At 62.0% G+C, this 26,439-nt stretch overlaps 10 protein-coding genes across 10 annotated transcripts in view; 6 read left to right on the top strand and 4 right to left on the bottom strand.

Annotated features, from left to right (window-relative positions):
- F751_1073 (TATA-binding protein-associated factor 172) overlaps positions 1 to 1,281 on the top strand; it is a gene marked incomplete at both ends in the record, with an annotated part of 8,730 nt that extends 7,449 nt beyond the window's left edge. Inside the window, 3 exons of the mRNA XM_011397945.1 lie at positions 110 to 244; positions 386 to 764; positions 875 to 1,281. Of these exons, the coding sequence (XP_011396247.1) occupies positions 110 to 244; positions 386 to 764; positions 875 to 1,281 (921 nt within the window). The remainder of the gene's footprint in view (positions 1 to 109; positions 245 to 385; positions 765 to 874) is intronic.
- A 1,539-nt stretch (positions 1,282 to 2,820) lies between these two features.
- Positions 2,821 to 7,338, bottom strand: F751_1072 (LIMR family protein; the record flags this gene model as incomplete). Its single annotated transcript, XM_011397944.1, has 11 exons — positions 2,821 to 2,867; positions 3,032 to 3,284; positions 3,574 to 3,691; positions 3,894 to 4,060; positions 4,491 to 4,608; positions 4,811 to 4,977; positions 5,228 to 5,366; positions 5,643 to 5,884; positions 6,366 to 6,541; positions 6,769 to 6,854; positions 6,995 to 7,338. 11 exons carry the CDS (start codon positions 7,336 to 7,338, stop codon positions 2,821 to 2,823), a joined length of 1,857 nt encoding a protein of 618 aa, XP_011396246.1.
- Positions 7,339 to 9,274: 1,936 nt separating this feature from the next.
- Positions 9,275 to 9,823, top strand: F751_1071 (hypothetical protein; the record flags this gene model as incomplete). Its single annotated transcript, XM_011397943.1, has 2 exons — positions 9,275 to 9,311; positions 9,465 to 9,823. The coding sequence occupies 2 exons, from the start codon at positions 9,275 to 9,277 to the stop codon at positions 9,821 to 9,823; spliced, it is 396 nt and encodes a 131-aa protein (XP_011396245.1).
- A 396-nt stretch (positions 9,824 to 10,219) lies between these two features.
- On the bottom strand, positions 10,220 to 11,391 carry F751_1070 (Craniofacial development protein 1; the record flags this gene model as incomplete). Its single annotated transcript, XM_011397942.1, has 3 exons — positions 10,220 to 10,303; positions 10,520 to 10,801; positions 11,131 to 11,391. The coding sequence occupies 3 exons, from the start codon at positions 11,389 to 11,391 to the stop codon at positions 10,220 to 10,222; spliced, it is 627 nt and encodes a 208-aa protein (XP_011396244.1).
- A 1,049-nt stretch (positions 11,392 to 12,440) lies between these two features.
- Positions 12,441 to 13,720, top strand: F751_1069 (hypothetical protein; the record flags this gene model as incomplete). Its single annotated transcript, XM_011397941.1, has 3 exons — positions 12,441 to 12,524; positions 12,712 to 13,190; positions 13,357 to 13,720. 3 exons carry the CDS (start codon positions 12,441 to 12,443, stop codon positions 13,718 to 13,720), a joined length of 927 nt encoding a protein of 308 aa, XP_011396243.1.
- A 788-nt stretch (positions 13,721 to 14,508) lies between these two features.
- On the top strand, positions 14,509 to 17,251 carry F751_1068 (Uncharacterized protein YciO; the record flags this gene model as incomplete). Its single annotated transcript, XM_011397940.1, has 8 exons — positions 14,509 to 14,691; positions 14,861 to 14,938; positions 15,122 to 15,305; positions 15,518 to 15,555; positions 16,069 to 16,128; positions 16,270 to 16,389; positions 16,711 to 16,836; positions 16,964 to 17,251. 8 exons carry the CDS (start codon positions 14,509 to 14,511, stop codon positions 17,249 to 17,251), a joined length of 1,077 nt encoding a protein of 358 aa, XP_011396242.1.
- Positions 17,252 to 17,808: 557 nt separating this feature from the next.
- Positions 17,809 to 18,897, top strand: F751_1067 (hypothetical protein; the record flags this gene model as incomplete). Its single annotated transcript, XM_011397939.1, has 3 exons — positions 17,809 to 17,982; positions 18,091 to 18,159; positions 18,322 to 18,897. The coding sequence occupies 3 exons, from the start codon at positions 17,809 to 17,811 to the stop codon at positions 18,895 to 18,897; spliced, it is 819 nt and encodes a 272-aa protein (XP_011396241.1).
- Positions 18,898 to 19,434: 537 nt separating this feature from the next.
- F751_1066 (ABC transporter G family member 7) lies at positions 19,435 to 23,513 on the bottom strand (the record flags this gene model as incomplete). The annotated part of the gene is made up of 11 exons (XM_011397938.1): positions 19,435 to 19,611; positions 19,750 to 19,833; positions 20,063 to 20,276; positions 20,504 to 20,724; positions 21,017 to 21,148; positions 21,404 to 21,629; positions 21,806 to 21,899; positions 22,086 to 22,197; positions 22,400 to 22,655; positions 22,865 to 23,059; positions 23,245 to 23,513. 11 exons carry the CDS (start codon positions 23,511 to 23,513, stop codon positions 19,435 to 19,437), a joined length of 1,980 nt encoding a protein of 659 aa, XP_011396240.1.
- Positions 23,514 to 24,359: 846 nt separating this feature from the next.
- Positions 24,360 to 25,672, top strand: F751_1065 (hypothetical protein; the record flags this gene model as incomplete). Its single annotated transcript, XM_011397937.1, has 6 exons — positions 24,360 to 24,483; positions 24,556 to 24,663; positions 24,825 to 24,973; positions 25,095 to 25,211; positions 25,404 to 25,486; positions 25,600 to 25,672. 6 exons carry the CDS (start codon positions 24,360 to 24,362, stop codon positions 25,670 to 25,672), a joined length of 654 nt encoding a protein of 217 aa, XP_011396239.1.
- Positions 25,673 to 26,094: 422 nt separating this feature from the next.
- The window catches only part of F751_1064 (hypothetical protein), a gene marked incomplete at both ends in the record, with an annotated part of 2,112 nt that continues 1,767 nt past the window's right edge, over positions 26,095 to 26,439 (bottom strand). Inside the window, one exon of the mRNA XM_011397936.1 lies at positions 26,095 to 26,135. Coding sequence (XP_011396238.1) covers positions 26,095 to 26,135 — 41 coding nt within the window. The remainder of the gene's footprint in view (positions 26,136 to 26,439) is intronic.

The raw sequence follows: 26,439 nt of genomic DNA, 5'->3' as shown, positions 1-26,439 counted from the left end.
CCCTCCCACCCCCACCCCCACCCCACCCCCCGGTGCCCTTCCCCTTGCACGCACCGGCCCCTGCATCACCCCGCAACCTCCCCCAAACCCGTTGACACCCATCCTGCAGGCTGCAGCGCAAAACGCCGACGACGGCGCGGACCCGGCGCGGTCCTCGCCGGACCCAGGAGACGGCGCCGACGGCACCGCCGCGGCGCCGTCGCGCTCCTCCTCCTCCCTTTCCTCCCTGCTCGCGCTGCGCAAGGTCTGCACGCACCCGGCGCTGGCGCTGGACCGCGGCGACGCGGCGCAGCGCGCGGCGCTGGCCCGCGCGTGCGGCGGGGCCGACCCCGGAGCGCTGGACTGGGACGCCGCGCTGCGCGCGCTGCGCGCCGACCTGTCCCAGGCGCCCAAGCTGGCGGCGCTGGCGGAGCTGCTGCGCGGCGCGGGCCTGGGCGCGCCCAGCGCCGAGGACGGCGACGGCGCGGCGTCGGCGACGCCGGAGGACGCGGGGCACCGGGTGCTGATCTTCGCGCAGCTCCGCGCCTCGCTGGACCTGGTGGAGGCGTGCGTGCTGGCGCCCGCGGGCATCGCCTGCGCGCGCATCGACGGCGGCGTGGACCCCGCCGAGCGCTTTGCGCGCGCGCAGCGCTTCAACGCCGACCCCACCCTGGGCGTCATGCTGCTGACCACGGGGGTGGGGGGGCTGGGCCTGAACCTGACCGCCGCAGACACCGTGGTGTTCCTGGAGCACGACTGGAACCCCATGAAGGACATGCAGGCGGGTTGAGACGGGGGGGGTGTTGAACGGGAGGTGGGTCGAGGGGGTGCAGGGAGGTGGTGCTGATGGGGGCACCTCTGTGACACCCGACCTCCTTGCGTCGCCCCCTCCCAGGCATCTGTCTCACACAGACACGAGAAAGACTCATCCCGTCTCCCCCACCCCCACGCATGCACCAGGCGATGGACCGCGCGCACCGCCTGGGGCAGCGCCGCTCGGTCAACGTGTACCGCCTGATCCTGGCGGGGACGCTGGAGGAGGAAATCATGTCCCTCCAACGCTTCAAGCTGGACGTGGCGGGGGCGGTGGTCAACGCCGACAACGCCTCGCTGGAGGGCATGGATGCGGGGCGGGTGCTGGACCTGCTGGGCGACGCCGCCAAGGCGAGCGAGGCTCGGGACGGTGGCGAGGCGGCGAAGAAGAAGAAGGGGGGGCTGGCCGGCATGCTGGCCGAGCTGCCGGACGTGGAGGAGGCTGTCGACCAGTACGCGGCCGAGTTCTCGAGGCCCGAGACGGATTGATGGATGACCGGTGGCGACTGTCGTTGCCAGCGATGAGGCCCAGAGGGGTGCTCCTCTGCGCCTGCTGGCTGGCGTCACGCAGCTGTTGCCGGCGGGCGTGGACCACGTGTGGTGCCATGTCCCTCTGTCTTCCTTCCCTACTTGCAGCAATGCACAAACAGCGTGACCCACTCTCATTTTGTACATCGTATGCCCCTGTCCCTCGGTGACAGGGCGCAGTCTCCAGCGGGGGGTGAGCAGATCTCACGGTACCCCCGGATTCACTCGGTGACGGTCTCCACGCGCGGGGGTGATACCTCGGGACACCATGCGAGAATCACACTCAATAGAAGACCAAGTTTATATCATATGCAATCGTTCGGATCGTACCCATCCCTACGCCCCCTCCTCCTAAGCGCGCATGCGATTGACGACGGTGCCGACCCGCAACCGCCCCTGAACCGCCATGGCGCTGGCAGGCCGACCAGAGCGGGAGCTGGCCCACACCAGCTTCCTGTCGTGGTACAGGAGGCTCTGGCGCGGCTGTAAATGGTACACCTTCCTGACGCCGGCCCCTGCATCGGACGGCAGTGGGACGGAGGGGCGGAGTGTGGGTCCCAACTGCCAGGCACAGCCCGGCATCTACGAGTTTGCCCTGTGCCACCCCCGCTTTGCCGAGAAGAGGTGAGGAGGAATTGGGCCCTTAGCCGATGATTTGAGGGTGCTCGTGTGCAGGAAACCCCCCTCTTCTAAGGATGAGGCCCCTCCTCGGAATACGCCCCCGCGGTACGAGCGCTCATGCCTGCAATCACTCCCTCCCTGCCGCCCACCGACGACCAGGGTGAAGGTGTACGTCGGCAAGACGGGCAACATGCGCCGGCGCCAGGCCACCCACGCTGCCGGTGCCTCGCACCTGGCGCCCCTCATGCACTTTGCCCTGCAGCAGGGCTACACCATCCTGACCCGATTCAAGTATCTGGCAAGTTGGAGGGGTGGTGGGAGGATGCCAGGCGGTGCTGCTTTGCCCATCTGCTGTGGGGCAGTGACAGCTTGAGAGTGGCGGCTCCTGCTGCGCTGTTCAGAAGGACATCTCCACCCAGAACCCCCCCCTACCCTCCTGTCCTCCACCTCCCCCCCTCCATGCAGCGGACCGATGCGGCAGCCATCCTCAAGGAGTCGCAGCTGCTCTGCCGCTACGACTACGCCTGGAATGCGGTGCAGAACGGCCCCCGCCGCACGGTGATGCTGCACCCCCGCACCTCCTGTTTCTGCGTGGTGAACGGCCTGAGCGTCCAGTCGCAGAAGCTGGAGCGCGGCGGCGGCGCCGGCCAAGGAGTGGCTCCCGACGGATTGCCTGCCACGCCGCTGGCCGGAGCGGCGGCTGGCGTCCTGATCGGGCCGCCCGCCCCTCGGGCGCTCAAAGGTGACAGCCTGAGTTCTTGACCCGCTGCGCACATACATGCATCGGCAAGCAGAGTTTGTCAGAGGGGTTGACGCGAGGGGGACGATGCATGTGGTGGTGCACAGGCTTGGGCTCTTTGGTGTCGCCTCCCACACGAATCACTGCAGCCGCCCTAAGGCGCGCCGCGCCTGCTCGACCATGGCCGCTGTGTCCTGCACACCAGCTCTCTCGCCCGCCCTCGGCGCTCCATGCGCTCGCCCGCCCTGAATCCACGCCTGCACGCCGCAGCTCCACCCTCCGGCGCCCTGTGGTTCACATCTCGTACACGCCCTCCGGCTTCTCGCGCTTCCAGCGGTCCGGTCCACGCACGCATACGGTAGATGAGGGTGAGCAGGGTCATGCCCAGCAGGATATAGATGAAGATGGAGTTGTTGTACAGCCAGGACAGGCCCTGCAGGCTGGTCAGCTGCGCGCCAAAGATGTTGAGGATGTCCGAGTTCTCCGCGTACAGCGCAAAGGCCTCGGAGCAGAACTGGACGGCGGCGGTGGAGGCCAGCAGCAGGAGCGCGATGTTGAAGAGGAACGAGGACATGAAAGTCGCGCCGCGCCGCATGGGGTGCACCTGCGCAGATGTTTGTGTGTGTGGGGAGGGGGGGGGGGGTGAGGAGGGCATGGCCGATGCCAAGATCCCCGAGCACTTGGGGCCATTGGAGGGGAGACTGGGCATGGTGCACCAGAGCATCGAGGAACATGCAGCAACGTGCATGGCGCGCCAGGGGGAGCATTCCCATGCCTGGTGCTGCTCCCGAGAGGACGATGAGAGGCTCGCCGTCGATGCGCCCCTCCTCTGGTTCCCAATCAACCCACGCCCAACTCAACCCCCCGAACCCCCATTCCCCCGCGCTCCTCACCCTGAAGAGCAAGAGATTCAGCCCGAACTTGAAGTTGCCCTTGATGACCGCCGCCTGCAGGTAGAAGGCCCACAGGGCAAAGAGCAGCGTGCCAAAGAGGGGGAACACTGCATCCGCCCTGGACCGCGGTTTGGGAGGGGCGGATGATGCGGTGTGTATGTCGGGGGGAAAGGGGCGGTTTGAGGGGGGTTGGGATTGCAAGCAGCTGCCCCACGCTGGCAGGACTGAGTCAGGCCGCGCCGCGGAGTTCCACGGCAGGCCTCGTCACCACCCCCCGAAACTGTATTCCTGCTTTCCCACACCACACCCCTACGGCGCACTTGGTGAAGGCGGTGTTCAGGAGCGGGGAGACGGGTGGGGAGATGAGGATGTACAGGATGATCTGCAGAATCCAGGAGATAGTGACGCCGATGCTCAGGATGCCAACCACCAGCTTCAGCCAGTACTTCATGATCATCCACACCCACTTGTACTCCGGGTCCTCCCCCTGTGAGGTGCGGGATGGCACAGGATGTTGATTGCTGGGGGAGATCAGGGCTCTTGGAAGGGAGACGGGGCAGCGTGTGCCTGATGCGCCGCCTCCTGTGCAAGAAGTTGCTGGCCTCCCAGGCAACAGCAGCAGCGTGCCTTGTGCTTTAGGGGTCGCTGCACACGATCCCTGTCCAGAGTCGCGGCTCTGGGCATCCCAGCATCACCCCGAGCACTTGGGGCCATTGGAGGGGAGACTGGGCATGGTGCACCAGAGCATCGAGGAACATGCAGCAACGTGCATGGCGCGCCAGGGGGAGCATTCCCATGCCTGGTGCTGCTCCCGAGAGGACGATGAGAGGCTCGCCGTCGATGCGCCCCTCCTCTGGTTCCCAATCAACCCACGCCCAACTCAACCCCCCGAACCCCCATTCCCCCGCGCTCCTCACCCTGAAGAGCAAGAGATTCAGCCCGAACTTGAAGTTGCCCTTGATGACCGCCGCCTGCAGGTAGAAGGCCCACAGGGCAAAGAGCAGCGTGCCAAAGAGGGGGAACACTGCATCCGCCCTGGACCGCGGTTTGGGAGGGGCGGATGATGCGGTGTGTATGTCGGGGGGAAAGGGGCGGTTTGAGGGGGGTTGGGATTGCAAGCAGCTGCCCCACGCTGGCAGGACTGAGTCAGGCCGCGCCGCGGAGTTCCACGGCAGGCCTCGTCACCACCCCCCGAAACTGTATTCCTGCTTTCCCACACCACACCCCTACGGCGCACTTGGTGAAGGCGGTGTTCAGGAGCGGGGAGACGGGTGGGGAGATGAGGATGTACAGGATGATCTGCAGAATCCAGGAGATAGTGACGCCGATGCTCAGGATGCCAACCACCAGCTTCAGCCAGTACTTCATGATCATCCACACCCACTTGTACTCCGGGTCCTCCCCCTGTGAGGTGCGGGATGGCACAGGATGTTGATTGCTGGGGGAGATCAGGGCTCTTGGAAGGGAGACGGGGCAGCGTGTGCCTGATGCGCCGCCTCCTGTGCAAGAAGTTGCTGGCCTCCCAGGCAACAGCAGCAGCGTGCCTTGTGCTTTAGGGGTCGCTGCACACGATCCCTGTCCAGAGTCGCGGCTCTGGGCATCCCAGCATCAACACATCCCCCCCCCCCCCCCCCCCCCCCCCCCCCCCCGGCACCTGGGGGTAGACCAGCTCCAGCTGCACCGCGTCCTCCTCCAGCACGATCATCTGATTGCCCAGGGCACGCGTGTTGCGCCGCCATTTCCAGCTGCGGCCCCGTTCCCGCTCTTCCTTCTGCAGCACCTCCGCGATCAGCCTGCGGAAGGATGGCGGGGAGGCGGAGGGGTTGTCAAGAGGGCGCTGATGTCTCGCATCTGGGGCAAGAGCATTCCAGGGGGGCTGGGCAGTGGGGCGACACCGTCCACCAAACATCATGGGCCTCCGAGACCATGCTCCCACATGGCCATGCGTGGACACATCTACCTCAACAAAATGCCTGGTTCAAACGCCCAGGAGCCACTCATCAACTACTGGGGTGCCGCCATTCCCCCGCCACCCCTAGGAGTGTCTGCACAGCACATTCCAGACCTACTTGATCTCCTGGGCGCGCCGGCCCAGGTCGGCGGCGCGCTCGATGTACTGGGAGCGCGTGATGACCTTCCTGGGCCGGCCCAGGAACTCGCGAATAAAGTCCAGAGGCAGGCTGACCAGGCCCACCGCGCCAAAGACCATGAAGAGGAACCAGCCGATGGTGGAGACCATGGCCATCACGTACATGATGAACGAGGTTCGGAGCGTCCACACCTCGGACAGGCCGTTGGACAGCGTGTTGCACTAGGGTGGGTGGATTGGTAGGAGAAGGGGTGGTTGAGAGTCTGGAGGGCGAGGAGGGAACCCCCTCGAGTGTGTGGGTGGGGGGAGAGATCTGCAAGGGATAGGAGGGGTCGAGCCGGCAGGGCCAAACGTGACCGGGAGGGCGACAGAGTCCACAAGTGTGTGAGGGCGCAAGCTCATAACGCCTTTGCAAAAGCATGCCACGGGCACACATGCACAGAAGCAAGACACCTGACTTGAGCAAGCATTCTGTGCCTTCATTGCAGAAACACGGGCTGCTGAATAGTGCATATGCAACACCACTGGATATGTGTCATATGAGTCAGGGTGCATGTGATGGTCGAGGTAAGAGCTGAAGTTGGGCAAGAACAGTGATGCTGATGTGCACAGCTGCTTTGGGGCCATGCCCTCACTCCATGGCCACTGTCAACTGCCCCAAACCTTGCGGACCACCCAGGGTCCATGCATGTCGTGCACTCACATTGATGCCGACAAAGGCGATGGTGTTGTTGACAGCAGGCGGACCCGAGGGAGCGTTCACATTGTAGTCAGCAAAGAGGCCGATGCAGGTGTTCATGGTTGCGCTCGACGTGTAGCTGACAGGCAGCATGCCAGACCACGCAGATTGTACAGGATACTTGACATACCCGATCGTGACTGTGTGTGGGGTTACATGTGGAATGAGGGATAGACCATGGCTGCTGGCCACAGGTCATTGCCGTCCTGTCGACAGAATGCTTCGTCCCAGGCGCAACCCAAATGCACCCCTGGACCTGCCCACCTCTTGGGTTCCCATGACAGATGCACACACTCACTCTGTAGAAGAACAACCCCCCTTCCCCCCCCTCTCCATCAGAATATAGCCACTTTGGCGACCACCTCACCATAGGGAATGACGATGATAAGGACGATACAGATGAATGTGCCGATCGACCACAGGACGGCACTCAGGATCCGGCGGCCCATGGACCTGGTGATGGGGATGCAGTCTCTCAAGGTGAGACACAATTACGATGCAGTTTTGTTAGATGTTTTGAGGTTGGGAGCCCCAAAGCAGGCAGCAACCCGTAACCCTCAAAATTAAGCCCCTCCAGCATCCCCGGATCTCACCACTCGCTGTCTCCTTCATAGTAGAAGAGGGCAAAGGGGATGACGGCGAATGCCATGACGACGATGGCAACGTATATCGCATACCACAGGATGTCCATCGGCAGCGTGGTGCTGCAGTCCGCCAGCGGCAGGTCCGCAGAACAGGCGTGGACATTCGCTACATCCAAGGGGAAAAGGAGCACGGTCCATATGGCCAAGCAAATGCCCAGGCAGACCACGATCTTGGGGAACCATGCCTGGTTCCGGTCCTCCGGGTGTTGGAAGGCTATGAGGAGGTAGACGGAGGATGCCATGGTGAGCAGCCCTACCACCACCATGATGATGATCAAGAACCAGTTCTCCATGGCGTGGGGCGGAGCGCGGGTCTCGCCCAGCCAGGGGAGGGGCCACGGGAGTCAGTGCCGGGAGGGGGTTTGAGTCGCACTCGAGATCTGTGCCATCCTTATTCGGTATAGGCGGGGACACCGCGGTCCGAGGTCGTTAAGAGTATGGCAGGGTGCGGGGGAAGCCTCGCTGCCCCAATGTTATGCCCGGCGAATCCGGTGCAGAGTACGAAATGGTGGGGACGAAGCGCGCCCGATCACCAGCTGTGTGTGTTCGCCACAGTTCTCGGCCAGCCGAGACACTCTTACTCGCACATGATATCATGTTGCCTCCTTTGTGGTCAGCGTCGCTCGACAAGGGCATGCCAACACTATTGGGGCGCCTCTGAACGACCACCAGAATGGCGTCCTGCTCAGCTGGAGGTGATCAGGGACACTAATGGAATACTGGGTATGTTATCCAGCCCCCTTGACAAATCTTACCGCGCGGATTTCGGCTTGACAATTCCTGCAATGCTGCACGTTCTCATGACCAGCACCAGCCGTCGAGCTGGGCAAGGGCTCGTTCGGCTGACTTCCTCACACTGTGCCTCATTCTCCTCTGCAAGCGACGAGGGCGTCAAGGTGGGCGAGTCCTTGGAGCTTCCTTTGGGATTCTCGTGCCATGAAGTACCCAGGATTCAGCAGATTCCCCCCCTTACCCTCCTTCACCTGTTACCCGCCCGCCAGCAGGAGCTCCGAAGAGCCCGCAGGGCATCCAATCGTCGTCTGAGAGAGCTCTGCAAGGGCTTGGATCGAGGGGCAAACACCGTGTGGAGCAACCCCGTGCAAGGCTCGGATCCGAGGTTGTCCGAGGAGGATGCCTGGCTGCAGCTGCTCCTCCGGCAGTGCCGCTCCAGAAGGAAGGCCCGGCGCATGGCAGCCAGCTGGCGAGCGGACACGGGGGAGGCGCGTGGCGCCGGCCATTCTTTCAACACAACGGGTCCTGACAGGGACGAGGGGCAGGGAACAGGGAGTGCCCACTGGTGGTGGCGCCGGGAGTTTCGCGGCGAGGCCCCAGGTGGTCAGTGGCGCTCCCAGCGAGGTCAGACCTCGCAGACGCAGGGAGATCCTGGAGCAGCTGACAATTTTTGTGGCCAAGGACCCCACCACCCACATGCGCGGGAGCTGGCTGTGCTGGGTATGTCCCCTGCACATAGCCTCACACGCAAGGCTCTGCGGCTGTCCTTCCTGGAGGTCGCCAGGCGGTGGCACCCAGACTTACACCCTCCAGACCGCCGAGCCGCTGCCGAGGCTCAATTCAAAAGTGCACAGGCGGCATACGACAAGCTCGTGTCGTTGCTGCCGTCCTCGTGACATCATGTAAGACCTGTGTATACTCTGTATATTTAGGTGCATCAAACGTTTGCTATTGTTAGTTCATGATGGCAACATCAACAATCAGGGCCAGAACACTCAAGGTAGTCGCTCATTGACAGTCTTCTTTTTCAGCCTCGACACGAAACACGGCAAGACATAGATGCCCATGACATCAAACTCGTTTGTGTAATACAGAGATGACATGTGCCCATGGTGTCTCGGCATGCTCTTTGTGTTGTTTTGTGAATTGAGCCGGGTGAAGGCCATCTCACACTCACCCACCGATGACCACAATCTTGGGTCTAGGAAAGTGTGGAAAAGCTCCATGCACGGTTGTGGCCGGGACGAGCTGATGTCGTGACCATGTTCATGTTCACATCCTTCCCAGTTCCCCGCTTCCCCTATTTAAGGCATGATTACATTGCACCTTTCGTCTTCCGGGCCGTTGCCCCCGCTGAGGCAAAGGGCCCCGCTGCATGAGCGTCCGGGCGCCCTCCGGAACCTGGTTGCCAGTCATGGGCAGCAGGCTCCCATGAAGCGGGCCCTCCATCGCCGGCCGCTCCTGCTCCTCCCCCTGCTCACTCCTTTACTCCTCGCGATGCCAAATGGGGCGAGAGCCGCACAGTCCCCCAATGGTGGGTCCATGTGCTGGTTATTATGGAGACCCTGATATTCATCTGGCCGAATGGGCTGGGCAGCGCCCCACCGATGAGCCCCTCACCCATATGCCTGCCCCACCCCCCCGTCTTGCAACACCAGGCCCCCTCTCTACCCTTACGTCCCTGCAGAGGCACCGCCGGCCCAGTACTACGACCTGGCGGACCGCCTAGTCAGCGCGCTGGGCGCCGCGCTAGACACGGAGGAGAGCGGCGCCAGCGAGTCGGCGTTGCGCCGCAGCGCCGACCCCGCGCGCGCCGCCATCCGCGAGTTCACCGCCGACTGGGCGAGCGCGGCGGGGGACGCCAGCCACGTGGCGCTGTCCGCCGCCATCCGGGAGCTGGCGGAGCACTACCGGCGGGAGGGGCAGCGAGCCCGCCTGCCCCGCCAGGTGGTGCAGAGCATACGGCAGAAGCTGGAGCAGGCGCGGCAGGCAGTGCAGAGCGCACCCTCCCGTCAGCTGCTCGTGGATGGCGGGGTCAAGGCCTGAGCTGAATAGGAGTGAGGGATTGAGGGCCAGCCAGCGTGCATCGCAAGGGGTCCAAGGACGATGCCCGGGGGCAGCAGCGAGTGTCTTTGCGAGGCTGGCACGTGCCGCGCATGCCGCTGAGAGTACCCCAAAGCAGACCAGGGCACGGTCCTGCTTCAGACGGGTGAGGACTTTGGTGTCACTATCCGAGTAGACCCAACCCTCCCGAATGATCGTGCTGCAATTATGCCAGGTTGGACCCCTGCCCCTGTCCATGACTCCCTCTCTCAATCCAGTGAGACTCTGGGAGCAGCGTTGAACTAAGATACCGTGACAAAATGGGAATGGAACAGAGGGGCGCAGCGCAGCGCTCAGAGTGGCAAAGACACAGCAAGCATGCGTCGTTGGCAGGGCCCATCATCGCCCTCGCATGCGCAGGTCCCTCTCCGCCTCGTACTGCCGCACGTCTGCTTCTTGCAGGAAGGCCTGCTTCTCCAAATACTGCACGAAGGCGTGAGGGGTGCGTTGGGGGGTTGAACAGACGCCGACTGTTGCCAATTTCTTACGAGGGGGGCTCGCATGGGTAGCGTACAGCAAAAAGTCCAAAAGCAGAGGGAATCCCAAGGAAGAGTAGTCCAGGAACATGTGGCCTGCACATTGCGTTCCTGTTGCTACCACGCAACTTACCCCCCATCCTTCCCACTCCCTTCCACATACCTGGCTGCCCGACCGCTTGTGCGCCTCCAGCTCCGCATCGATGGCCTCGTCCCCGGCTTTGAACTCCGTCCAGTCTGACCGGGTCTTGTCCAACACATTCACCTTCTTGGGACCTGCCAGGGAGGCCAGCATAGCATCCAGGCCCCCCTTCTTGTCTGGCGCCGCATGGCCTGCGGCGCCCGAGGTGCTGGCGGCTGCTCCGCCGCTCGGCACCGACCTGCTCACCGTCACGTCCTTTCCCGCAAACCTACGCGTCTCAATCACCCTTTCCTCGCCGTAAAGCTGGGAGGCCGAGGCCGCGGCGGCGGCGCGGGCCGCCGCGATCGCTGCGGCCGCCAGGCTGCGCCGCCGCTCCTTGGCATCGTCGGTGGCACCTGCCGCAGCAGAGGTGGGTGGGGCGCAGACCAGTGCAGCCACTGGGCAGGGAGTCGGCGCCGCGGAGACTGGCGGCGATGGCTGGGCCTGCTGAGTTCCACGGGAGAAGGCAAAATAAGAGGGAATCATGGTTGCGTTGTCGACGCAGTCTGTGCTGCATTGGAACCAGCCATACACCGGTGATGGGCTCAGCCATTTGGCCGGCCTGGTGCAGGTCGGAGCATCTCACTGCGCACCGTATCAGGATGGACTTTTGCAGTGGCACCATCTAATTTAGCCTTCTTGCCGTTGCCAGCATTCAGCTGCTGCCACAGGGCGTCCACTCGCTCTCGGCGGGCAGCCTTCCCGTGGGCAGACTCGCCCTTCTTTCCGAGACCTAATCGCCCAGCCTTGGCATCCTCGACGTCCCGAGAAGCCTGTGAATTTCCCTCCTCTGGGTTGAAATCCTCGTCTGCCTCATCGTCAGAAGGCAGGTCCGCTTGCAGGAAGCTCGCCATCGAGCTGACGTGAGCAGCAGACTTGGGGTGATAACCTGTCAAGCGAATACCTTCATGTTCATAGTAATTGGCCGTAGAATTGAATATACCAAAGTGAAAGTTGATATTCTGCAATGTCTCTTGCAGTAAAACTTCCAACATTGCGATACTGAAGTTTCGTCGTTGGCAGTGTTGCGCCAGGTCAGCACCTGAAACAGCGGCAAGCAGGCAAGGGGTGTCATGCCGGCACCTGGGCGATGATTCTGCTGCAAGGGCGGGTGTGTTTGAGAAGACTTGATCATATTGACCAAGAGCGAATGGTCTTGCAGAATGTAAGACCTGCAGGCAGTACGAGTATGGTGTCCAGGAAATCTGTTGCTCAGGATGCCACCCTTTTCCTTTCACACGGTAGATTGTAGCCTACATAAGAGGAGCAATGAATATGCCAATGAGGCCCATGACTCTCCTCATGTCATTCATGCAAGAATGTAGGGAAGAGATAGGCAATAGCGTTTGCACCAGGTCATGCTTCACATCACGCTTCTTGACAAGAGTCGAAGGGAACGGTGAGGAGAGTGAAGGTAACATTGCGATGAGACATCCTGTCAACTGTACCTGTGAGGCACATGATTGCATGGGGGACGGCAGGAGCTTCAGATCAGTTCTCCGTCACTGCGCGCGCGCAGAGTTGAGGCCTCACTCTCAAACGCACCAGCGTCTTCTGGTGTGTCTCCCGGTCTATCTCTCGGACATTCATCGCCTGTAGAATGTCTCAGCTGTGCAGTGTGACCTCGACGGCATCCCCCAGGGGGTGCAGGGTGGAGACCGAGGCCTGCAGCACCTCGAGCCGCACCCACGCCCTGTCGCACCGGCCATGCCGATCGTCTGCTGCCGGACTATACTCTACCACGAGGAAACTCAAACATGGGGTGCGAAGAGAGGCTGAGCGGGGGGGCATCGAGCCCCACCGCCCAGCAGGCGCCGGTCTTGCCCCGGACTGCGTCCCGATCCAGGCGCCCACTCCCTGCGCCCGATCCGGGAGGTGGCTGGCGCAAGGTGCAGTCGCGGGGATGGCCTCCCTGATCATTCCCTCTGGGCAGGCCCTAGCCGCGGGCGCGGGCTTCGTCCCCTCTGGCCTGCTGGAGAGCGTCCTGGTGAGCTCCCTGGGGGCGGTTGCGTGTGCTCGAGGCGCCTGGGAATCCCCTTGCAGCTCCATGCAGGGGCCAGGGAAGAGCAGGTTTCCTCAGGACATGCCCGCCGCGTCCTGCTGGGTCCCCCCCCGTCTTCCTGGATCAGACACGCACCCCACGCCCGCCAGCCCCTGCACACCGCCCTCCGCAGCACACGACGGAGTCGCTGGGCCCGCTGGGCCCGCTGGCCTTTGTCACGGTCATGTCGTGCGCGGAGTGCATCCCCCTGTTCCCCACCCAGCCCCTGCTCCTGGCCTCCGGCCTGCTCTTCGGCACGCGCACCGGAGCGCTGTGCATCCTGGCCGCCAACTTCCTGGCGGGCACCGCCACCTTCTTCATCGCGCGCGGCGTGGGCCGGCCCTGGGCGGAGCGCCTGATGGGCGCCGACACCACGTCCCCGCTGGCGCAGCGCGCGCAGCAGCTGCGCGCGGTCATCGAGCGGGGCAGGTTCTGGCAGCAGGCCGGGACCATCCTGCTCCTGCGCATGACGCCCATCGTCCCCTTCAGGCAGGGTCATGGGGGGCTGGGGAGGGGTATGCAGGAAGCGAGGGGGCCGATGCTGGGGTCCGATGCGCTCCTGAACAGGGAGGGAGCAGGCGGGAGCTCGAGCTCGATGGAAGGTCCAGTGAGGTGCCGCCTGGCGCCACGAGCAGGGTGCCACTCGAGCTCCTGAGCGTGAACATGTCCAGGATCGATGGTCTGCCCTGCATCCCTGGCAACCGCCTCGCGCCCTCTCCTTCCCACCCTCTTCCACCGTCTCACCTGCAACCCCCGCTCCCTTCCCCCCGGCCCCCAGCGCTTCGAACTACATGCTGGGCCTGACCCCCCTGCCCTACACGCCCTACGCGCTGGGCTCCGCCCCCGCTCTCGTCTTCTGGGCCTTCTTCTACGCGTCGCTGGGCGGCGCCTCCCGCTCCCTCCTGCGCCGCGGCGTGTCCCCCGATGTGCTCTTCGCCGACCTGCTGGAGCGGGCGGCGGGATTCTCTGGGGACGCGGGGCGTGTTGCCCTGGGGCTCGGCCTGGCGGGCGGCGTCTTCCTGCTCGTGGCCTCCGTGCGTCGCAAGGCCGCAGCCGGCAAGGGCAGTCTGGGGCCGGGCCAGCAGGCGGCGCCCCCTGAGGCCGTGGCGAGCGCCATGCGGTCCAGCGACGAGGCCCTTTAGGAGCGACTGGCGATCTCGGACCATGCTGCCACGCAGCGAGCACCCCGAACACGCTCGGTTCCAGGGGGGCGCCAAACTGTCGCTCATGGCACGCATCATGGTGTATCCTGTGGGCAGACATGGTGCATGCATGTAAGAATTCTTTGTAGGAAGAAACCTTGTGCCTGGTAGCAGGACGCTGGGGCGCTGGACTTGGCATGTGCCAGGTGGCACAGCCTCCACGCACTCCTGCCCGGCCATGTTCGTACAACGCTCAGTCCCGGATTATGACGACAGTTCTCAATGCCAGGAGGCAGCGACCATGCTCAACGAGGCCGAGGAGTGTTCTGCACATCCCACACCGCCATGCAGACATGCATGCGCTGCGAGACGAACGAGCCTCCACATTCTCGGTTAGCAAGGGAGCTGAAGTACACAACAATCACTCTAATCTCCTGGAAATATTCGTGCCGGCCGCGGTCAGCAACGGCATCGATGTGCGCATTCCTGTCGGGGCATGCCATCGAAACGCTTGGGATGCCGTTCCCGACACCACAGGACGGCGCCAAATCCGCTCAGATTGGCAAGCCGATCTCAGTGAATGAATGGATCTCGATGTCACAGTCATTGCACCATTGCGCGCAGCTTTGCCTGCCGTGGCCCTGACGTGTCATGAAGGTGGACCCCGTCACGTCGCCCCGACACCCGACAGTGTGTCATGGACGGTATGAAAAAGGCTTCATAACGCACCAGACCCAAACTAAGACACACTCATTCCCTCCATATAGACATTCGAAACCCAGATCGCAATGGTTCGCAAGCTGGTCGTCGCCGTAGACGACTCGGCGGTCAGCAAGAGCACCCTCCAGTGGGCGGCAGAAAAGCTGCTGCGACCCGATGACGAGCTGCACATCATCTCCGTGCTGGAGCCTGCCAGTGGCGGAAATTTCGCCTCAACCGCCGAGACGGCATACCCAGTGTCCATGCAGGAGGTGAGGCGAGCTCGGGGCCAATGGATTGCGAATCTGGCCTGGGGAGGAGATGTCGCATTCATGACTGTCGAACTTCTTCCATTGGGAGTGACACATTGCTCACCCCATGGGGGTCTTGTGTGCTGTTCCATTGCTTTACCTCATCCAACTTCTTCACTGTTGCATACAGTGCAAGCCCGATCCCTTGGCACTGGAGAGGGCACAAGCCTTCCTGAAGAAGTGTAGAGAGGAAGCCCAGAAGCAGGGGGTGAGTGGCGGGGATGCATCATCCTGGCACATGTCGCAGCTTCCTTTCCTACGCTCTATGTTGGCTGGCGGCAGGGCTGCAGCTGAGGGGCTGCCAGCCCTGTCAGCGCCCTTGCCATGGGGACCGTGCCTCCTCAACCCCCATCCCCTATCCTTGCTCAAGCTGACCCATTCACCCATGCAGGTTGCGGACGTGAAGCTGGCCACCCTTGTGACGTGTGTGGGCGGCGCTGCTGACACCGGGCGCCACATCGTCGACTACTCGCGACGGCAGGATGCCGATGTGGTGCTCATGGGGTCCCGCGGCATGGGCAGCCTGAGACGTGCCATGCTGGGCCTGCTGGGCTTGGGCAGCGTGTCAAGCTATGGTGAGGGTGCGGTGTCCTGCGGCTCGTGGGGAAAAAGGGCCATCCGGTCGTGGTGCGTCCTACAGAACTGGAGGTCCTGAGGATTGGTGAGGGCTCGGGCCACACTCCAGGCAGACCTGCTGCTTGCACCTCTTTGCCATTACCATTGGACAGTGTGTGCCAGGCATGCTCCAGCCGACCTTTCAGCATATCCTTCCCTCTCAACTGTGCAGTGGTTAAGCATGCCAACTGCAATGTCATGGTGCACAAAGTGCCCATGCCTCATGAATGAACCGCTCCTCGAGCCCACGGCACATGAAATGACACATAGCTTTGTTGAAGTACACCTTTTAGTGATAGCGTCCCTTGAGTGCCCTGTTCTTCCCCGTTCTCTGTGATGATTGACAATGCATCCGACCCAAGAGAGTCTGATTCGGGGCCCATGCATGCAGGAAGCATATTTCGGAGCACAACCATCGCACCTGAATTGTTTAACATTTCTCCCTGGCTTAAATAGAAACAGTTCTGCACGATCCTTCATCGAAAGCATACCCGCTGCATGCACACCTCCGTGCATTGCTCGGAGGGCACGTCGCGCCTCTCGGGTGGTGTCGGACGGCAGGTCGGCGACAGGCGATCATTCTCCCACGTGAGTGGCTGGACAGCTAGACAACACTGCCCTCACGTCCATCGACGGAAAGAGGGGTGCGACTCCGGCTTCGTCTTGAGAGCGCGTCGGGGGCGGGTTGAACAGGCTCCCTCATGCACGGTGCTCAACATCCAGCCGGATGGCTCGGATACCTGGCGCCTGCAGACAGCCATAGAAGACCTCCTGGCGTCCAAGGTGGGAAGATGTGATCTCTTGAGGGCAGGTAGCGATGCAGTAATGTATTCTAGTTATGAAATCAGACAGTGCCCTGCTGTGGGACTGTTTGTCGGACCTACAGCTATGAGGCACCCACCCCGTCCTTCCCTGGCCCTGCAGATCGGCATCATTCCCACGGACACCAGCCCCGCCTTTGTGTGCTGCCTCCATGACCGTGTGGCCGTGCAGGCCATGTTTGACATCGCCGGCCTCTCGGTCAGCAAGAAGTTGAGTGTCATGGTGCGGGGTATCGCAGAGTTGGAGTCCCTCACGACGGGCCTCCCAGCTGCCAACGGGCCAGGGCAGCCGGCACTCTTCAGAATTCTAAGAAGCACCCTGCCTGGCCCTGTGAGTGGGCGGGCTTTGTGTGTTTTCTCTTTGGGGCTGGGGAGGGGAATGAACTGGGGGCAGCTATGCCTTGTCAATTCATGAGGGTGCAATGTGCATAGGTGCTGAGAAACACTGCCAGTCTTTTTCTTCAGCAAGAGTCATGGTGGTGTTGGACGGGTTTATGATTGAGATCTCTGGTGTGAATCAGCACCATGGCTAACCCCTGCGTAGTACACCCTGATCCTGACGGCGAGCAAGGGCATGCCGAAACAAGTGGTTGCAGCAGCATCTGGAAAGAGGAAATCCACCATCCGCAAGACGGTGGGCATTCGCTGGCCCGACAACCCCGTGTGCCAGGTGGGCGGCTGAGGCCGGGGTGGCAGTGTGAGCAGGGGGGGGTGTCATGGGAAGAGCAGCCAGGGTGTCATGGGTTTGGATCCTGGTCAAGGCGGCCTGCCAACCGCCCTCCTGCCCCTGCTCTGAGGTCTGGACCGTTGCACCTTCCCCTAAGGCCCTGATGGCTGGCGTGGATGGGCCCCTGCTCTGCACCACGGTGCCTGGCCGGGAGGACCCAGGCGGCGAGGAGCAGGCTCCCGACCTTGCGGAACTGGCCGACCGCTACTGCGCTGCAGGGGTGGGGTTTGTGGTGGCCGAGGAGGGTCAGCGCTGGGGTGCGTCGACCGTCATCGACTTCTCGGGGGCACGGCCGACTGTCGTCAGGGTCGGGGACGGAGACCTGGACCCTTTTTTGCCATACCTCCCTGACGTGTGAGTGGGAGGGACATGCGGCATAGTGTAAGGCTGATATTCAGGATAGGCATTGCCAGGAATCGCTCTCTTGACAGGGTGAGTGTTGGGTCATTGTTGAGGGCCAGCCGGCCATGGCTGACCTGGGCATGAGGGGGGGTTACATTGTTAACAGCGGGAGCACACACCCACCTGCCATTAGGGCGCCGAGGACATGTGTCGAGAGATTGAATTGAGTGGACCATGCGTTTGACATCTTTTTACCATGTGTCGAGAGATTGAAACGAGTGGACCATGCGTTTGACATCTTTTCCCCATGCGTGGTGACTTCGCGGCTGCAATGCGCATGTTTTAATCCGAGCAGCTCCGCCCACGCATGCAGGACTCCCATTTCAAACATCCCGGGTCGAAGGAAACTGCACCTTCGCGCGTGGGTGCTGCTGCACAACCCTGGTCGACGTGTTGGTAATCGGTTTCAAGTTGCATCGCGCGGGCCATGCTGTAACACTATATACATGCGAATCATCTAAGAAGCATATCCTTCAACCCCGATCACTTTCTGTCATCCAATCCTGCATCACAATGACCTCCGTCGAGGCCCCCCCCCGCCCCACCAGCCTGAAGAAGCTGGGCTTCGTGCCCGAGGCCAGCGCCCGCAGCTACGAGATCGCCACCAACATCTACAGCACAGCGAAAAGCTACGTGCCAGCCAGCCTGCAGCCCCGCATCGAGAAGGTCGAGGAGACTGTGACGAACGTGAGCAGAGTGTGGCGCGGGAGGCTTCGGGAAGTGCCCCGGCCCCGGCGCCGATGCAGGCTGCTACCCCCGGATCCCCCTCACCTCCCCGATCGCCGACCCTCGCAGGCCAGCGCCCCGTACGTGACCAAGGCCCAGGACAAGGGCGCCGAGCTGCTCAAGGCCGCGGACGAGCGGGTGCGGAAGGTGTTGCGAACCTGCTCCCGCCAGCTTGTGCCGGTCTCAGGAAGGCCCCACCGTGGTCCTTATACCCTTGTGATTGTCCACTAATGCCGTCCCTGACTCGGAGCTGGCCGAGCGCTTGCCTCAGCGCCACTCACACCCATCCCCCCACCCCAGGTTGACAAGGCCATCGGCCAGGCCAGCCAGGTGTACGCCAACAACTCCGCCTTCGTGGCCGCCACCGTGGACCGCCAGAAGGCCTACCACGCCCAGAACCTGGAGTCGTACAAGGCCGCACGCGAGCACTACCTCAAGGTAGTGGAGCAGGGCGTGGACTACCTGAAGCGCGAGGGCCTGGGCGGCGCCACGCGCGCCGCGGTGGACGAGGTGTCGGCGCGGCTGGCCGACGCGCGTGCTGTCCCCGGCCTGGTCCTCACCCGGCTGCAGGAGTCGGTGGACCGCCTGCTGCGCCTCGCCCCCGTGCACCGCGCAGTGGAGGGCCTCAAGCCCGGCGTGGACGCAGCCTACTCGCGCTATGCGGCCCTGCACGACGGCGTTGTCTCCTCCCCCCAGTACAAGCGCGCACTGGCCGCGGGGCAGAACGTGCTGGCCCGGGCCCAGGCCACGCAGCTGTACGCGCGGTCTCGCTCCGCGCTCTACCCCTACGTCGCGCCCTACGCGGAGCCCGCCGCGCAGCGCCTGCAGCCCTACTACCTGCGCGTCGTGGAGCACCTCGCGCCCAAGGACGCCTGAACAGCAGGGGATCGAGCGGGGGAGCGAGTGGAGGGAGGGGGCTGTTGGCAGCGTGCTCGGTGTGAGCCAGAGCCGGGGCACCCAAGCGGGCGGCCGGCTGGCCGGCGTGGGCAGACGCAGTCCATACAATGGGGGCCTTCCTACACGAGGGCCTTGCTTCATCTCTGAGAAACCCCCAGACCCACCAACCCCTCAGTGTCAAGCTCATTTTCGCTGCCCAAGACAATAGATATCCCTGATTCGTCCATAGACGTTGGCCCGGGTCATGCCCTGGCAGTGTACCCTGGCCCCTAGCGACCCGTCCCCTATTTTTGTGCCCTAGAGCCGTCACCCGCTGTTTCCCTGCATTCCCTGCACACCCCATGCCCCGTGCCCTTAGCTGGCTGTGCTGGGGCCCCTATTCCCCGCCCAGCCCCCGTGGGCCGGCCCTGAACCGCTCGAGATCAAAACCTTTCGGAGAACCTGTGCACCGCGTGTGTAATTGCCTAGCCCCACGCATGCCATCATGCAAGAACGGAATGGGAAAAGAGACTGGATTCACAGCGGCGCGGCCAGGGACTCCAGGCTGGGCCGCGCCGACTCCACGGGCTGGTATTTTGGGGTCTGGCGCTGGAGGATGGAGTAGGTGAGCCAGTAGTAGAAGAGGAGCACGCGGCCCTGACCCACCAGGCTCTGCCCGATGCTGGTGCCGGCAAAGGACAGCCGCTTCAGCGCCTGGAGCATGTTTGGGTCGGGCGGGGGGATTGGGGGGTCACGATACAGAGGAGGAGGGGAAGAGTGCATGGACGAAGCAAGCGACCTGGCTTCTGGAACACAAATCTTCCTCCCGAACGCCTCTCACTGTAAGCCCACCTGGGTCCCCGTGAGGCCGGGGCCCGCGCCGTTACTCGTGAAGTTGAGGCCGGTGAACTCGTTAACACACAGCCCGGCAAAGGCCTGCATGTTACATGTTTGGGGAGGGAGGCAGCGCGTGTGGAGGTCTTGAGATTTTCTTTTGAGGGGCTAACGCCAGCCCTTTCTCACTTGCCAGACCCATGTGCCGAAGCACAGCCTCTTGAGAGGATCTCCAGCCTTGGGAACTCGGGCATCTACATGATCGCCCTGTAACCGCACGCCTTCAACGCACCCACCCTTTCCATCCACAGCAAGCCAGCCCCATGCTCACATATTTGATGATGCTGGTCTTGGGGAGCCAGGACAGGACGCGCGGCACATTGGCCTCGTTCACAAATAGGCCGCCAAACACGATGGAGATGAGCATGGCGGCGGGGCCGATGGCCAGCGCGGCCTCGGTGGAAGGCGCGGCAGCTCCCACGGCCAGGCCCAGGGCCTGGGCGCTGAAGGACTCCAGCGTCAACACGGCAAGAAAGCGTGAAAACCTGAGGGCAGAAGTGGGGAAACTGGAGGTCGTGGGAGAGGGCAGGAGGAGGAGCCGAACAATTCCATTGACGCCTGAAATGGTGGCGTGGTTGCGGGCGAGCGCCGCCAAGAAAGCGATCGGGTGGCCCCTGCCCTGCCCAGGGCCCCCCGGCGACATATTCATATTTTCGCTATCACTGCCCTTCAGTACGGCTGTGCTTCCCTCCTTTCCAAATAGACCCAGCACCTGGCCATGCTCGGGTTGAGCCCCGTGGCGGGGTACACGATGCAGCCAAAGAGGGCGGGGAAGAGGGCGCCGACGGGCAGCTCCGCCGCCAGCTTGGACAGGAGGTAGGGCCAGGCGGGCATGTTGTAGCGCGACCGCTCGCGCTGCACAATGACGCGCTCGCGCGGGAAGACATTGAGCGTCTTGATCAGGGAGCTCATGGCCGTCCCCACCGCGCAGACCTGGGGTGGGAATGGGGGACTGTGAGTGGGCAGGGGTGGCCACCTGAAGGGAAGTCGCGGGGGACGCCCGCTGGGGTCATGGCGGCATGGTAGGGCATCAGGGGCCAGCAGAGAATTGGCATCAACCCGGCACCCAGCACGCATTCGAGGCTGGGATCAAACACGCGCCGCTGTTGCCAGGGATCGCTCCAGGCACCTGGGCCCCCCCGCTCCCAGCCGCCTGTCGTGCAGGACCACATCACAGCAGCCCAAAGTAATGCAAGCCAAACTCAAGAGAAACTCTAGTCCCTACCTGCAGCAGGCCGGTGCGGTCCTGGATGGTGGACTCGTGCAGCCCCATGCGCCAGTAGATGCCCGCAAAGACCGCCGCGGAGGACAGCTGGGAGCCGGCGCGCGACACCAGGGTGGGTACGTCCCGCAGCACCTGTGCGGAGGTACCGCGGAGGTTCGGGTGAGATTCACTTGGAAGACGGTTGGAAAATTTACATGGAAGCTTTTCAAGGCACCCGGCGAGAGCTGTGACAGGCGGAACCACAATGGTCATTACGTATAGCATGCTCATCGACTACTTCACGCGGGTGTGCCGACACCCCCACCGCTGGCGCTACATCACAAGCGGGTTCCATCTGAGTCACACACATGCTCCCACTGTAACCCTTCCTCACTCCCTCTCCCACACCTGTCGAAGGGAGCGGCGGAAGAGGAGGCCCAGGTGCCGCGCGCCGCCGCCGCCCTTCCTCGCGCCGAGCTGAGCGGGCACCGCATCTCCCTCGCCATGGCCGTCGGCGAGTGCCCGCGAGCCGGCCTCAGCGCGCCATGCCAGGGCCAGCTGCCGGACGCGGGAGCGGCTGCTGTCCTCCGCGTCGGGGGAGCTGTGGTCCACGGCCGCCAGGTCAGCGAGGAATCTTTGGGAAGAGGGGAAATGCCTTGGTGGTCGGGCTATTTCACAGGTGAAATTTGAAATACCAGGCAGCATCCATGCACATACAAATAGAGAAACTGGTGCCGGACAGGATCTCATCCCAGTGCATGGGCGGTTCCTAGCCACATTCTCCTTCCCTCAATCTCAAACCCATCTTACTCTGCAGGGTTGTAGTGCTTGGGGCAGCGATGCCCCTGCGCATCAAAGTAGGACAGCGCTCGATCTGCCTCCCCCGCGTACAGGACCTCTCCCTCTGTTGGGAGGCAGGGAATGGTGGGAGAGGTCTTCAGTCAGAGTGGGAGGTGGTTGCTTGCTTCAGGACAACGTTTGATTTCAACCCATCACTGCAAACAAACGTCAGCATTCAACACAGTACACTTGGTAGTGTGCCTGTGTCGCGAGACCCCGGTTCACGACCCAGCCTCGAGTTCATGTGCACCAGACAGGAGGATGACGTCGTCGAAGAGGGTGTAGATGGAGCTGCGTGGCTGGTGGATGGAGGCGATGACGGTGTGGTTTTCCTCTGCCAGCTGCTTCAGCGCCTCCACCACCTGTCAGATGGCGCATGGGGTTGAGGGCTCGGCGTTCGCGCAGGTTTCTGCATATCAGCAGGTTTGTTCTGGTTGACCTGTGGACTAAGCAACCCACACTCTCCCACCAACAGCAGAGAGACCAAGGCACAGGTTGCGCGGTCCCCAAGTCCCTCACCATAGCCCGCCTGGTCCTCCAACCCCAGTACACCCGAGTAATCACCTTGTGGGCCTGGAAGGAATCGAGCCCCGTGGTCGGCTCATCTGCAAAAATGAGCTTGGGCCGGGCAATGAGCTCCACTGCAATGCTCAGCCGCTTGCGCTCGCCCCCCGACAGGCCGCGCGTCTTCTTGTCGCCGATGCGCGTGGCCCTGACCTTGGCCAGACCCAGGCGAGCAATTATATCATCCACGACTCGCTCCCTCTCCGAGGCCGTGGAGGTGCCATTAGAAAGCTGGGCGGCCATGAGGAGGGTCTCCCTGGGAGGAGTGAGGGCAGTGCGCCGATGTTGCTGTGTGGTAGACAGCATGCCCCAAAGCCTGGCGATCTCGGTCACAGCACTGGCTCTATGCACATGGCAGGCCACGGCTTTGGCTGCCGGCGGAGCTCCCTAAGCCCAGTCAGCGAGGCAAAGGGCGCCGTGATGCACCCATCACCCCACAACACTCAAACCAAACAGCTCAGGTACCTGACGGTAAGCTGGGAGTAAAAGATGTCCTCCTGAGCGACAAAGCCGACGTGGCCCAGAAGGCTGTCCAGAGGCCTCCCATTTGCCAGCACCCTGCCAGTCAGCTCGATGTTTTTGTTGAACGGCAGCTGTCCGGCCAGGATGTTCAGCAGTGTGGTCTTTCCGGCCCCGCTGGGCCCGAGGATGGCCAGCAACCTGGGCGCCAATGAATTTGTACATGGATGAGCTTGGCAGGAATACATTCACAGCACCTGACTGAGTTTGTAAAAGCATCACGTGATGCATGGCAGAGCTTCCAAATTGTCTGCTTGCCTCTTGCCCGATCCATCCCCGCAAGTACAGTCGCCCCTTTGCCTCATCATTCCCCAATCCAAGCCCACCTCCCGGGCCTTGCCGTGCCCTGGATGTCACGCAGCAGGGCTCTGACCTGCCCATTCTTCGTCTTCAAGATGCAAGTCAGGCGATCCCAGACCAGCGTCACTGCCTGGGCGCCAGCCTGCTCGATGCTCGCTGCAGCGTGCGCGGACCGAGGCTTGGTCACCGCCCGGACAGCGCCATCCACCGCCTTGGCCAGCACAGCTCCGGCACCCAAAGGAATGGATTTGTCACGTGGAAGAGTTATCAAGAGGGCTCCGGCCAAGAATTCCATCCAGACAACGATCTGGGTTTTGCTGGCTGAGCAGCACTGCAAGGGGTCGTGAGGCTACGAGATCCGGCGCTTGTACTCTCCACCGCTATTCACTTTAGCAGCACGATACAAGTATTTGAGATGCGAATTTTGCAATAGTATAGTCGGATGTCAATTCCTGGGTTTGCATGAGCGACGGAGACGTTCGCGCCCTGGTCAAGATCGCGGTTTATCCCCTTATTAGGAAGGGGGGGGAAAGAAATACATCGATTCTGTGAATCGGCTGTAGATCAGTTCAACCCTGGCTCTGATGGAGGAGATGAGGGAATCGCAGTCTGTAGATTTGTAAGTTGGTACTTTGTCATGGGGAAACGGAGTTTGAGGTTCACCCGTGCTGTAAGGAAGCTGCGGCCAGCAATTGATTGCAAGCCTCGATAGCATCACTTGGTACAGGATCGGTCAAGGGCCATGCGGAGACCAGAATGTTGGTAAACTGGACGAGCATGATGTCAGAGGGGGGTTTAGCAAGCCATGTGACGCGGGTGTCCGTGGTCCTACCTTCAGCAGAAGCCTCCACTGGTGCTATTGGTTTCACACTTCGCTCAGACAAGTGTGCAGAAAGGAGCTGAGGTCACTCTGATGACAGGTATACTGTCTCCTTCTCCTCTTGAGCATTGCAAGTGCTCGAAAGCCGCGCGAATACCCGATTCTTGGGGACCATTCCTAGGTTGTACTGCACTTGCAGCAGCGATGTACTGCCGTTGACTCAAATTGCCCAGGTGGGTGCCTGGAATCCCCTGGCTCCTCGCGACATTACCCAGTGCGCATCGTGCGCTTCGCCAGCTGTCAATGAGCGAGTAGGGAGCCATGACTGAGATCACGAGCCCCCCAGCCGTCTGGGATGAGTCGGCCTTGTCTGCACTCAGGGCCGATTACCCCGACCTCGCGGTGCTCAGCACGGATGCCGTGACCAAGCACAACCCCACCCCAGGTAAGTAGAATGGCTTGATGCAACCCTTCGGCCGGCAATCGGGGTGCTCACCGTTCCCCACTTGCAATTCAGGTACCGGCCGGACCGGCTACATGGCGGTCCCCCCGAACAACTACCCGTTCTACAGCGAGGACGAGAAGTACGTTCCCATCATGCAGGCAGATGGTGGACAGCTCTCAGGTACAGATCCGTCATCCCTGGGTGGCAGAGATCGGAGCATCCCTTGGATGCTCACTGAGGCCCCACTAGTGCAGCAAATCCTGAGGGGTGCTGCAGAGCTCAACTTTGTACAGTCAAAATGCTGTCCGGGGGTTCAATCGCCACGCACTCCCATGAAACAGAGTGGAAGCCAATGTACAACCCCACTGCGGAGCAAGCGGAGAAGGATCGCAAAGCGGCATACGAGTCTGGAGTGCCCCACGGCTTCGTTGCGGCGGGAGACAAGTATGCAGGCCTTCCCACCATCACCATACCGCTCATCAGCGAGCTGGTGAGGGGCATGGCATGGTGGCTTCCAGCTGCTTGAGGGCGGGGTGCAAATGGGGTGTGTACCTGAAGATCTTGCCCAAGCCTGGAATGCTAGATGGACAACCCCCCTCCCACCCCTGCAGCACACGGAGGAAGAGTATGGCGAGAATGTCGACAGCGAGGGGCGACACAGCGGTGGCCCTTTCTTGCTGGAAGTCAGCCCTGCCATGCGGATCGAGGACCTGCGGAAACTCATCAAGGTAGGGGGGCTGGGGGATGGGCTGGTTTTGGGTAGTGCCTAGATGACACCCAGGCTGTTGGGTGGGGTCAGCAGGGCCAAGGTGGCAGTCACTCATCTCTGCGCATGAAAAGTGCAGAACACTTTGGGGTGCTGTTTTCAGCGTCTCTGCCCTGGTAGGCATTGATCATTCCATGTGGTTCTCCTACTCCAGGACAAGGCTGGCATCATCCCCGCCCTCCAGAAGCTGTCCTTTGCCGGGAAGAACTTGGACGACGCCCAGCGCACTCTCGCACAGTACGGTGGCTTGAGGAAGGGCGGTGTGATTTGGCATGCACAGTCAGCATTGGACCCTGCAAGAGCATGTGGTCATCCACTTTCAGCCTGTCCGACCATTCATTCCAATGCAGCTATGGAGTGGCATACTGGCATGACAAGTTTCCCGAGTGGCCACTGAAGATCAGGCGATGTGCGTTTTTGTAGTCCTGAGAGGGGCTGAGGGAATGGATCGTTCTGGCAGGGCAGTATGGCTGGCAAGATTATCCAAAAGAGTAGCTCATCCTGTCTCAAGATGGCAGATCAAGGGGCCTAAGACTTCCGTCCTCCACCCTTCCGCTGCAGACTGATGCAACAATTGCGTAGCCCAAGTGGATCTGCAACCTTGGCAGAGGCCCAATCGCCTTGCGATGATGCTTCATGGGAGAAGGAACGCCTCCCAAGTTCACTTTCCTGCTTGGTGCTAGGCTTATGTCGCTTGTCACGCTGTTGGATGGTGTAGGGCACCCCTTTGGTGTAAGCTTGCAGTATTGTCTTGCTCCTGTCACATGGAACACTTGGGGGCGGCCGCGAGGTCCCACGCTCGTCCAGCTTCCACCACCCCGCCGGAGCCTTAACCGGAGTCCAGCTCAAGAATCATCATCATTCTTGTAGCACTTGGCATAGTAACCTGTCAAGCCTGATTTGCAGATGACTAGGGTAGGGTACATGGCTCCCTTGCAAACACCGTGCGTAGTGGTAGCGTAAGGAGGGTGGCATCCCGAGACACCTGTTGGTTGTGTTGCAATACAGAAGGCGGTGGGCACACTATCTCGTACGCATATTTGCGGGTAAAGGCCGCCATCGCATGTGCCGCTGCTGTCGGACACCAAGGGTGCACCCGTGCACGCATCAATGGGTGGAGGCGGCGATAGAGGGGGGCTGGGGGGAGGCGGCGATGGGAGGGGGGCTGGGGGGAGGTGGTGAGTGGGAGG

This window comes from Auxenochlorella protothecoides (assembly GCF_000733215.1).
Source record: "Auxenochlorella protothecoides strain 0710 unplaced genomic scaffold scaffold122, whole genome shotgun sequence".
NCBI classification, from domain to species: Eukaryota; Viridiplantae; Chlorophyta; class Trebouxiophyceae; order Chlorellales; family Chlorellaceae; genus Auxenochlorella; species Auxenochlorella protothecoides.
The sequence above is the reverse complement of the archived record's forward strand: the minus strand, read 5'-3'. Positions and strand labels throughout refer to the sequence as shown.